Source organism: Vicia villosa, linkage group LG7, assembly GCF_029867415.1.
Source record: "Vicia villosa cultivar HV-30 ecotype Madison, WI linkage group LG7, Vvil1.0, whole genome shotgun sequence".
NCBI lineage: Eukaryota > Viridiplantae > Streptophyta > Magnoliopsida > Fabales > Fabaceae > Vicia > Vicia villosa.
In genome coordinates this window covers 87,569,461-87,582,419 of record NC_081186.1, presented here as the reverse complement: position 1 = coordinate 87,582,419, position 12,959 = coordinate 87,569,461, and the positions used below count along the sequence as shown (strand labels likewise).

The following is a 12,959-nucleotide window of genomic DNA, read 5'->3' as shown; positions in this document are numbered from 1 at the left end:
CTCAAAGTTTTAGTTTTCTCTAAGCTCATTTTATAAGTGGTCATATTTTTGATTTATGAATAAGAACAAGATTCTTTTGTAAAAGAAACTAAGTATTATCTAAGTATTAAGAATAAACCTCCGACTACAAAGTACTGGATAAAATGTAAAAGTTGAATTTAAAAGGTTTGTAAATATTGTAAAGTGTAAGAAAGTAAAGGTTTTGACAAACATGTAAAAAGGTCTGACTGAAAATAAAGGAAAGTAAATGGCGAAAGACTAGAATTAATGAAACTATAAATGATATTAGAGCAAAGAAAACAATGGTGTTTTCATACATACATGATCAACAGACTCTTTTCTCTCGCGCCGGTACTTCAAGTATTTGAGTGATTTTTGTATACAATGTGAAAAACACACCAATCTTAAAACCTAAGATTCCTATTTATAATGATTCGACCCTAACGGTCTCTACACAGAAAAGTGCCACATTCAATATTTCAAACGAAAGGATTCTGATGATACCACGTGTTCTTCTGACGAACAAACGCAAGTTTAATTTCAAACCCTTCCCGCTCGAACCCTTTTAGAAACCAACCAACCTAGTTGTCAAAGCAAATTTCTTCATAAAAAATATTCCAATTACGCAGTTGAAGCTGTATTTTACTTCGACGTATTAAGTCTTCATATGGTAAATCCAAAAAAGAAATAGCTTCTATAAAGCCACATTTCAAGTTGGTCGAAATTCCCAGCTAACAGTTGAGCGATTCACATTGCTTGACCCCTAGGCCACCTTCAACTTTGGATTTGCAAATTGCAGTCCAGGATACCCAATTTATTCTCCTCTTCGCCATTCCAAAGGAAAGCTCGTTGAATCTGTATAACTTTTTGAATAACCACTTTCAGGGTTTTGAAGAGTTTTGAAGTTCCAAAATAGAGGGATGAAATTCCAAACAGAGTTTTGAAGTGTCACTTGAAATCTAAGAGAAAGCAGTTTTCCTTTTTAAGAGAGACGTTTGCGAAGCTTAAACAAAATTGGATCACAAATTGTGCGCCTACGAAGCTTATAACCCAATATGGTTGTTTTATTCGCGAATTGTAGGAGATTAAACTTAAGATTTTTTGAACACTTTGAAAGGATGAAAACTCGCCAACGAATAAGCATTTCTCAAAAGGCCTGCTATACCTCACAAATAATGAACCAAAAATTCTTCCACCCCTTTTAATTTTATTGTGACATGTTCCTGTCCGTTGTAAAATTTGTTTCGGTAAATTCAAGCATGTTTTAGGTGCAAAGGTAGAAAAATATTTTTGCAACGAAGTAGATGAAAAATGTGCAATTGCAACATATTTCTTAATGTTATTAGAATTTTTAGTTACCGGAAATATTTGTATTTTTTGTAGTAGATTTGTGTAATAAAAATATATTATTAATTTAGTTTTTCTGCAAAGCATCATTATAAAAGTTGTTCAATCATGAAAGTTGTTCCCTCTTTGTTCCTTGTGACCAAAAGTTAATTTAATCAACTAAAAAGGAATTGATTAGTTAGATATCTTCTAATAAGTAATGTCCAATTAAATTAATCAGTATAATAATACAAGACTAATCAAAAGCTAACAAAGCAAATATAAAAACAGATTAGTTTATAAACTTCATTTGAGAACAATTAAGGGAGTAATCTGATACTAAAGGATTCTCCTAAAATTTGTAAAATGTGATTATATTTTATAGTTATTGCTTTAAATAAAAACCAGATAAAAAAAAACATACCGTCAAACACATTTTTTTCTTTTCATTTACTATCCAATCCTTCAAAGTTAGTCTAATACACAAATTAGTTGTATAAGATGGGTAATTAACGTTCATAACAATAATTTAGCTTAAAATGTCACAATCAAATTTTGAACATGAAAAATAAAATAAAATTTCAACAAGTCCCTTATATATATTATTAGATAAAAGTAAAATGACTCATTAATAATTAAGAATCAGAAACAATCAAGCAACATTTATTCACAAACTAAGGATATGGTTTCAAAAATCAATAATATCATATATTCTTCAAACGTTAAAGCCATTTATAAAGTGCATGCTGCAACACAGACATGAAAATAACACAAGCAAGCATTCACTAGTTATCTAAAATAGATAACTTTATGATATTAAAAGAGATAAGGCTTCATTACACAAACGGAAAAAGTTCAAACTTCAAGCAATAATATCTTAATATATGAAAACACTGACATCAAACTAATTCCCTCTTCTTCGATTTGCACCGGCTCTGTTGCGAGTTCTCTTCAGTCTTATGTTAAACATACGTTCAAAGAATCTTACAAGCCATACAGGTTTTCCGATGAAGAACACATTATATCCAAAGAGCAGCCCAGATATTGCCCCACACGCATATCCTGTTACTACCGCTTTCCATCCAAAACCTGATTCCTCTTCATCTTCAGAAGTTGAATGTGGTGGTTGATCTTCATCTTTTTTGCATGATTTAGACAACGGGAATCCACATAACATTGTATTTCCATCATATGATGTATTTTCAAATGTATCAAACTGTGGACCTTTAGGTATCATTCCCTCAAGGTGGTTTTGTGAAAGGTTTAAGAAAGAGAGAAAATTCAAATTTGTCAAAGCTATCGGAATCTCACCTGTCAATTGGTTCCTTGAGAGATCCAACCACTCCAAACTTCTCAAATTACTCAAAGATTGAGGAATATTGCCTGTGATTTCATTGTTTGAAAGGTTGAGACCTATGAGAGAAATTAATTCTCCAATGACATGAGGAATTTCTCCTTGAAACATGTTTTTTGATAAATCAATTGTTGTGAAAGTAGTCAATATCCTCGTTAGCTCCATTGAAAAACCTTTCATTACAACCACCACAGAATCAGTGTAGTAACTCTCCTTACCTATGTATTCCGGACCAGTTTGGCTGTCATTCACATTCATCATTCCTTGAAAGTTCTTGATGCATGATGTTGGCAAGGGTCCACTTAAATTGTTATGAGAGATGTCAAAAATTCTCAACTTCGAAAATGAATGCTCACTGCTAGAACATGAGATTTTACCATGAAGTTTATTTGATCGTAGCCTGAGTACTTGTAACTCTTGTAGAGTTTCAAGCCAATTTGGAAATGCATCATCTATGTTGTTGTTTCCAAGGTCCAAAATCTCAAGGGATGTGCATCGAGCCAAAGAGCGTGGTAGTGGTCCTTCCAATTGATTGTCATTCAACTTTATTGTCTCAAACAAATTTTGTTCGGAAAAGGTTCTAGGAATCCTTCCATAGAGTTTGTTCATTTGTAAATCCAATACTTGAAGATAAGAAAATGTTCCTAGACATTCTGGGATTGTTCCTGTTAATTTGTTGTGTGCCAAATTGAGCACACCCAAGAACATTACATTGCAGAAAGTTGAAGGAATGTCTCCAGTGAAGTTGTTATTTGAGAGCAACAAAAATTGAATGTTATATGGTGGAACTGGAAGATCTCCTTGCAACTTGTTGAAACTAAGATCAATGTGTTCAATGTTCTTCCATGATGAGCTTAAGAGCTGACTTTGAAACCATTTGGGAATTTTCCCATGAATGTTGTTATTAGAGAGATCTAATATTCTTAAATTTGGTAGGGGTGCTAGGAATTTAGGAAAATTAGTAATGTTAGTTGATGATAAATATAAGTCTTGAAGGTTAGGTGTGAGGATTTTAGCTTTGTTATCAATGTTGATAGAAAGAGCAGTATTGTGTGAAAGATTGAGGAATCGTAGATTTTTAAATGTTGAAAATTGGTGAAAATGCACAACACCACTCAAATTTGTTGATGACAAATCTAAGTAAGTAAGATTTTGTAGTTCAAATATTGAATTTGGAAAATGACCATGTAAGTTGTTATTAGAGAGAATCAAAGATTCCAAAGAATGAGTTAAGAAGTCACCAATGAATCCTGTGAGGTGGTTGTCGTTGAGGTGCAACTCCACTAAAGAAGGCAAATTATAACACCAATGTGGAATTGTTCCATTTAACATGTTATGTCCTAAATACAGAATGATCAATTTTGAATGATTTGTGATTTTACTTGGAATTGGGCCAACTAGTTTATTACTATAAATGAATAAATACTCTAATTTGATTAAACTTTCAAAAACATTTGGAATGTTGCTGCTAAAGTTATTATCTCCAAGATCTAACAAAGTGAGGTTTGTAAGTTTTGAAAGTAATGATGAGATCTCACCCTCAAAATTATTGGCAGCAAGGTGCAAATATGTAAGTTGAGTGAGGTTCCACAAAGATGGAGGAACCATTCCATTAAAATTGCAGAAATGAAGGTTTAAATGAGTAAGAGACTTCAACTGACCTATGGAATAAGGAATTTCACCTGAGAAAGCAGTTTCGGAGAGGTCCAAGTATCTAAGAGGAGTGCTCCAGTTGGACTTTGGAAGTTGACCACTAAGATATTCATTACCTGACAAATCTAGTTTTTGAAGATTAGGTAGAGAGAGGATGTCACTTGAAAAATTTCCTTGCAACCCAGTGTGATATAGACTAAGAGAAACCAAAGAGGATGACAAATTCTTTAGCATAGACAAAGAGCTCTCGTTGATTGAACTCATATCGACATTATCAAGATAAAGCTCACCTAAATTAGTAGCATTATGAATGAATTTCTTCCATGTGAAGGGATTGAGTTTCATAAAAGACCCAAATCCTCTACTACTAAGATCAAGTGATACTAATTTTGATAAATGAGAGATTTGTGAAGGAATATTAGTACCTCTATGGAGACAATGTGATAGATTTAGGTGTGTGAGACTCACTAGATCACCAAAACTAACATGCACAGAAGACAAAACAAAATCATTAAAAGCCAAGTTGAGTTGTTGAAGGTGTCTAAGTTGAAAGATAGTGCTATTGGGATGTAATTCACCTTGCAGGTTATTGCAACTAAGATCTAAACCAATAACATGGTCTGAAACGTTGTCACACGTGACACCATCCCACTCGCAACAGTCTTTGCTATTTTTCCAAGATTCTGTCTTAAAAGAAAAAGAGGAACACCTAAACATTTCAAACTCATAAGGTTTCGATGAAGTGTTGACAAAAAAAGAGTTCTTGAAGTGTAACAATGCAGAGGTGTCGTGAGGATTGCATAATGAAAAAGTGTAGGAAGTAAAAAGTGTAAGTAGCAGCAATAAGAACAAGTGAAGGGAAAAATAAGGCAATACTAAAAGTAAGGATCCCATTTAGAGAAACTTACACTTGCACTCTTTTTTGTAAAGCTTTGTGATGTTGGAAGTAACAATTGATTATCATGTGTTTATATAGGAAACGTAACCTGAAATTAAGCATTCGCAAGAAACAAAGAAAAATTTGAGTCTTTGCATGCTCTTGTTTTGTGGTAGAGGGATACTTTTCTTCAACCGTATGGAGTACTTCAAGAGGGATAATTTGTGTGGTTGCAATTTAATAATATCATAATTGATCAAAAATTTATTACTCCTTTGACTTTTGAACCGTAGTGTCCATATAATTCCATAGAAGAAAACGAAAATGAAAGATTAAATCAAAATAATAATAATAACATTAAATGTATTCACAAGAGGAGATTTGTTAGAAATTTATAAAACCTTTAAATATATTATTCTCTATTTTAAGTGAGCCATATGAAAAATATTTTTCAAAGACCAACACTTTTGAATGTATTACTATTATTTTTATTTATTATAATAAAATTTCTTTGATCCAATTAATTTTTACGCATTTAATTTTATTTATCTCTAACTAATCTTTGTTGAGAATATAATTCTTTGCGTAGAAATGTGTTGTGTGTCGAAATTGTATAGATGTTAAAGTGTGGAAGGAGCTAGCCTCAATAGAATTTTGACTTAGCATTGTTTTCTTTGCTTTAGTAAATAAGGTAGTTGGAGACTGCTTAGTAAGCAAGCAATCCTGCCTATAAATAAGGAGGTATCCTATTATTGTAAAATGTTTCAGTTTTTTATTGAGAAAAGTTGAATACAAATTTCAGTTTGGAAGCAGAGAGAAACTCTACAGAAATATTCATCTTCACCCATTTTTTCTAAAACCCTAATTTCTCCGTTCTTTCCCAATTCATATTTTCTTTCTTCTTTCATTATCGTTGTGCAATGGAATCATCTTGTAATCAAGGTGTGGTTGATTCACTCAAGTGAAGAGTGAAGAACAATAAGCAAAATCAATCGAAATGATTGATTCTTGTTCATCAAGATTGACTTGGAATTCTTCAAGTTTTGGGTATAATTTCAATATCTGATATCTAGAGCACTTACCGTGTGATTCTTGGAAAGCATAGTATGATGAATCATCTGAACAAATATTTTCCAGTGAGCCTCCCAATTTTGATAGTTAAGAGCATCCATATCCAAAGAATCCATTTGAATTCTTTAAATGGACCCTACTAATTTTTTTTTATTATTTTGTGATTCACAATAATTAAAACAATTCATCTAGTTTTTTTAAATATCCAAACAACCTATCAAATATTTTAATGGGTCCCATGAAATCCTATATTAATAGTACTCCACTTTGGATCCTCTCCTTCAATTTTTTCTCATTCCATACATTGAATATATATGTGTTAAATTTAATAAACTAAGCAAATGTCAGAAAAGAAACGTCTTCATAGAGAAGAACAATGGCAAGTAAAGGAACGAGTCTCAAAGGTCAATTATCCATGTATTACTGACACCGTATTGTTGGAGTGTGTGAAGAAACGGTAAAAACTTGCCGATAATTATGCTCTAACAAGGGAAACACCAAGACTTTTCAGTATATGACATGACAGATTCGTTATAAGTAGAAATCCTAATGAGTAATTTAGTTTTTATCTTTCTCATATTTTGTTTAGCCATATTAAAAGAAAGTAAAAGATGGTAAAATTTTCATGTTAGATCGTTAAGTTCATTAATCACGGGTGTAAATGTGGTATAACTTTCTTCTTGAGCTAATAGGAAGTAGAATTTATTGATTGATGGTAAAGAATTCATCAAGAAAACTTGAGTCTTAACTGATCTGTTCATTCAAACTTCTGAGAAATCGAATTATTAAATCCTTAAGAATATTCTCTCATATATATATATATGCCCTTACCCTTGCACATGTGCAAGGGTAAGGGCATATATATGAGAGAATAGGTCTATACAAATTTATTTCACCCAAAGAGTCTTCATTTCAATGAAATATTCAAGGACTGACTTAGATACTTGTTAGAGACACTACAACATTTTTTCTCTTTGACAACAATTGAAAAGTGTTGCCAGAGTTGCAAAAAATGTTGCCTAAAGTAACAGGGGACGTTTTTCAGCTGTCCTCTAAACGAGCGTTGCCTATTATTTGAGGCAACGTTTTTTATCGCTCTTTGGCCACACTTTCCTAAAGCGTCGCCTAAACTATAGGTAAAAGGGACGTTTTTCTAAAACATCTTAGGCGACGCTTTTCAAATGTTGTTATAACTTGCAATGACTAAAAAATGTTCCCTAAGAGTAGTAGACTGAGAACGATCAATGGCAACACTTTTTAAATGTTGTCATATCTGCTAACAAATACAAATTGTTCCTTCAAAGAGAAAGTGAGAACACGAGGAATATTTTTTACCTTATTTTTCATTATATAAACAATTCGAACAAAAGTCGTGTTAATAAAATCTTCTAATATTAACTCATACATACAATAGACACAAAATATCTAATTACTTAATACTATAAGTTTAATACTAAGCCTAAAACAACATCATCCCGCTAATTTAAGTTCGCCGAACTCATCTCCATCTCCATCATCCGCTTCATCACCTATGTTATCTATCCTTTTGAAGTTCATCACATACGTCATCATCGTCACTTGTGTTGTCCTCTTGAAATTTGGTACCCATCCAAATCTAAGAAATTTTTGGCCCCTGTGAAGATAAAAGACACAAGTAGTAGCAATACATTGAAGAAAATAACATGTAGGTAATTTAGATGTAATATGTATAAAGGCTATCCTAAATTTAGATGCTTCTTTCAAAGGCTATCCTAAATTTAGATGTAATATGTACATTGACATGAAAGCAATGATAGGAATCTATGTTACCACCTGAGGCAGAATCCAGATGCCTTTTCAAAAGTAACTGTTTGGAGAGTGTTATTGAGAACCATGAAGATATACAACTTTCAACTTGAGCAATTTTGTCAAATTCCCAACTTGTCATAAGTTTAGCTTCTATATCCAGTGATGTATCAGTCTGAAAAATAAAATAAAAATCAATAAATAATAGTACATACAACAAATTGAAAAAACACATAAACAATCTTTTTAATTTTATAATCAAAGGAATATGTCTTAGAACTTGGACAGGAATCTTGTGAGCTCTTTTAGGCTCATCCAAGATCACAACCAACTTCAGAATATTCAATCCAACTTACCAAAAAAGAAAAAACAAAGATGACAACAACACAATCGGTAGCAAAACAACCGACACACTCACAACAATACAACATGACCGACGACACACTCAGAACAACACAACAACACGATCGACGATATACTCGCAGCAATACGAAAATGAGACTGGCGGCACATTAGAATAGTCCCAGATTAATTATTTATCTTAAGGTAGATGTTATAGAATTTTGGTGTTGGACTTGTACTTTATTTTGTCAGGGATCTCCACACAGTAAAAGTTAATTATCTAAAACATACTTAATAGTTTATTCATGACAGAGTACCAAAACAATTAAATGTATTCACAATTTAATAATTTATCTAGTAGATAGATTAGTGCACAAGTACTTCACATTAGACAGCATGTGTCAAGACAAATGCTAAGATATTTGAAAGAATGAATCCTAACTAGAGGAACCATAAAATATGTATAATTTTCACATTAAATAATCCATAAATCTTGAAATTTCATTCCTCTAACAGCTTATTCAACACAACCAAGCACTAGAAAGAATAAATGTATTAGTTCCTTAATTCATGGACAAAGAAAGAACTGAATTGAAACAACACAAAATATCCACGACTTCTTAGTTCCTAAATAAATTTTACCCAAAAATTGAGTGTTATTTTTTTACCCAAAAATGCAAGAGCTATAAAAACCGAGTCCATGAATCTTTACAACTGAGTTCCTAACTATATAACTTATTTGCTTTATTAAAGATGTTATATATATATATAAAATAAAATTCCATCGCTTAATTTCTATTGGCTTGTAAAATGGTTACTAAAGTTAAATGCATATAGAAGTATACACTATATAATCCATCGCCAGACAAACACGTGACTTATATTTTCTAGGAATAGATAGATAAACTAAAGGGCCTAGCTGTACATAGAAGCTCTTACAAGAGTTTGGTTTAGACTCTAATGTATTGCTTTGAAAACTTTCAGAAACCCTTAGAAAATGTTATCAAATCTAGTTCATTGATTTGAAATTTAAACACATAAACAATACATACAAACAAAACAAAATTGGAACTACATAATTTAAATATAACTCACAATCATGTTGAAACACTTGCATAATAAAATAGATAGTTTCACACATCTTGAACTCCACCCCCTTCAAACAAACAAATAGTTTCAATACAAACCTTTCCTTTCATGTTAAAAGAGATAAAAAAAAAGTAATAAAATTTAAAATTAAATTTGATATCAAGTAAGTTTTGATGTACCTCTAAATGTTTCACACATCTTGAACCCTAATTTAACCCAATCAATTTTCCAGCTTCCTAATGAACATACAAACATCAACAAAAATGTTAACAATTCATATAAGTCAAAAATCAAAGGGCTTCTTTTCTTACCGGCTTTGGGATGATGGGTAACAGAAAGAAGGGCTAAGGATGATTTCAATCTCGACAATTTCTCACATGTTTCAGATGAAATCGATTTGGGTTTGAATATGGAACAAATGAGAAACGAAAGTGAAACGCAGAAGAAAAAGGAATTTTGATTCATTTTAGGTCAGGAAGTGGAAAGAAATGCGTAGAAATCAATTTTTCCAGAGCTTTGACGGTTCAGTTCAGAGATATTTCTTTTAACAAGAGACTAGCTTGTTTTATCATCATTTAGTTTTAATAATTTTCCCTATAAAATATATTTTAAATATAAAAAAAAATATTATTATATTATTATTAAGTTAAATAAGAATTTTAATTAAAAATTATTATTAAAGATTTAAGGCGAACATACATTAAGTTTAATGAGTTTTTACCATTAACCGATTAAATCGTAATTTTTTTAATGATAACTATCCGGATTATAATAGTGTAAATTCTCTTATATTAAAAGTGCATAGTAATAAATTTCGTTAAATAAATTATTTTCTTAAAAAAGAAATGACTTTATTATATGTTTTGAAAAAAGATTGGCTTCAAAAATTCTTTTAACTTGAAAATCAAACGATATATTGTTAGAAATTATGCAACAATTAAAAAACGTCCCCACAAATATATAAGGGGACACTTATCAAATATTGTCAAATGAATAGCATAAGAACGCTTTAAAAACGTCCCCACAGAGAGTTTAGGGGACATTTAAAATTTGTTACAAAAATATTAATGGCAACCAGCATTAAGTGTTGCCTCAGATACTTTTAGGCAACAATTTTTACATGTTGTATAAAAAAGTGTTGCCAGAGATAATATTTGTTGTAGTGAGATTGTTGAGTTGAAATCTAAGGTAGTTACACAAATACAATCAATTTTGGAGAATCTCTCCTTAAGATCATTACACACATAAATGGAATTTTTATGAAAAATAATTGTTTGAACAATTGAATTAAAAATTGAGTTAACGAGGCAAGAATGTACCAAATGGTTGCAATTTTTCTATGCTACTCGATTAAGATAATCAAATTTAAGAATTGGCAAGGACCTATCAATAATAAGTAGCTCGTTCTTAGCTCCAAGAGCTTTACACATGGATTTGTTTCAACCTGCATACTTGTTTCCATTGAGTTTTCCTGAGACAGATACTAAATTTGGATCATCGTTTCGTTGCACATAAAAAACCAAATTAATTTGTGGTTGAACTAGTTGACTTATAGCATTCTATGCGCCAAGAATAAAGGAAATCAAGAAGATAAATGTAATTGATACAATGAAAAGCTCTAACTAATTGATGTAATTGCAAAAAAGAGAGTGATGTAATTGTAAAAAAGAGAACAATGATTGTTGTGACTCGTAGAGGAAATGATCGATAGAAAGAAAAAAAAATATGAAGAACAATCAAGTTTCAATTTGAAAATTTTCAAAAGAATGAAGAAATTGATCAAATTCTCTAAGAGAATGTTCTTGATTGTCATATCCTAAATTTTACCCCTAAGACATATTTTTTTATCCTAAATTAACCACGCATTGCATTATGCATCCTTTCATTTTATTATTTTTGGTTTAGTTTTAGACCATTCATGAAAAAATCTCCCAAAAAAATAAACATTTTGGATTGTTCAAAAGGAAACCATCATTCATCATACATTCATTGTCCCATTCATGATTTTAATTTAGTTTGAATTTCACTCTACCACATGCATGATGCATCTTTGAAAAATCAATATTTGGCTTTGAAAGTTATTTTTCTAATTTCATTTCAATTCAAATTATCACCCTTCCATTTGACAAAGGAACTAAATGAGTTGGAATTTTGTTCATTGCACTAAGTTGTTACCATGGCTTTACATTCCTTTTACCAATTTCAAATTAAAACGACATTGAGCCAAGACATTTTTTATTCAAAGTTTTTTTTTAGTAAACAAGAAATATATTGAAAGGAGAACTAAGGGTTCTCAAACGGCAAACCTGTTTACAAAAGATCGGCACAAGACCGGAACACAAGAAGAAAGGCCGAGAAAAATGAAGAAATTAACACCCAATTAATATTATGACAAGAACCGCAATGGTTCCTTAACAAAATCATAATAAGAATAATTGGCGTGGGTAATTTCTCCACAAAAAGACCACATCCAAACCAAGCATTTAATGCTCCAAACCAAGTCATCTAAATTCCAATCCTCCGTCCGAAAACTCACCCCATTATGACTCAACCAAATGGACCAAGTCGTGAAGTGTACATAATCATTATCATACTTTTCAATATACAATTCAAATTGAGTATTGGGTGCTCTTGTTTTGTATAGTAGGGATCGGGTCAGGTTGATGTGCATAAGGTATATCCTTATGCACGGTGCATAAGTTTCGTATGAGTAATATTTAAATTGTTCTGAGTAATATTTTAGTTAGAAACGAGTAATAATATCATAATTCATGAATAATATATATATATATATATATATATATATATATATATATATATATATATATATTATTTGTACACATCTATTAATTATATGAGTAATTATTAATTGTGACTAATAAGTACACTATTCTGAGTAATATTTACACTATTTTAAGTTATATCAAATTTTAATTATTTTGAGTAATATATTCATTATTATGAGTAATATTTATACTATTTTGAATAATCTGTATATTATGTTGAGTAATAAATATAATACTTTGAGTAATATAAACAATATTCGAGTATTTATGCACCGTGCATAAGGATATACCTTATGCACATCAACACATCCCAGATGTAGGATCCTTTTCTTCAACCATATGACAATTGACGGCATTAAATGATTATCATCCATATTTCATAGAAATGTTTGGTGTATATTTAAGATGGATAATGACCCAAGAAAATTAAAACATGGATTTTTTCAAAGCGAAAGACCAAGACTTTTAAACATGCATTATTTCAAAGGGGGGAAGATCAATACTTTTTCTTCCCCAGATTTCTTTTTTTATATTTTTAGAAAAGAGGGGTGAAATAAAAAGAAGAATCTTTATTTTTTAAAAGTATTTAATTTAGTTAAATTATGGAATAAAAACTCATTAATTAAAATGATAGCTATATAGCACTTTCACGTTAAAATATTTACTTTTTCTGTAA

General features: G+C 30.9%; 1 protein-coding gene and 1 long non-coding RNA gene across 2 annotated transcripts; both read right to left on the bottom strand.

Moving 5' to 3' along the window:
* Positions 1-2,059: 2,059 nt before the first annotated feature.
* Positions 2,060-5,378, bottom strand: LOC131617724 (receptor-like protein 7). The gene has a single exon (XM_058888980.1). It carries the CDS (start codon positions 5,225-5,227, stop codon positions 2,231-2,233), a length of 2,997 nt encoding a protein of 998 aa, XP_058744963.1. The 5' UTR covers positions 5,228-5,378; the 3' UTR covers positions 2,060-2,230.
* A 2,247-nt stretch (positions 5,379-7,625) lies between these two features.
* On the bottom strand, positions 7,626-10,031 carry LOC131617723 (uncharacterized). Its single transcript, XR_009288664.1, has 4 exons — positions 9,809-10,031; positions 9,677-9,733; positions 9,504-9,564; positions 7,626-8,241 (listed from the first exon to the last, which is right to left on the bottom strand). It is a non-coding gene; the product is annotated as an uncharacterized LOC131617723 (long non-coding RNA).
* Between the last annotated feature and the right edge of the window lie 2,928 nt (positions 10,032-12,959).

What these genes read in the sequence shown, in the direction of transcription:
- LOC131617724 (XM_058888980.1), bottom strand. Translation starts at nt 5,227, where the DNA reads ATGGGATCCTTACTTTTAGTATTGCCTTATTTTTCCCTTCACTTGTTC.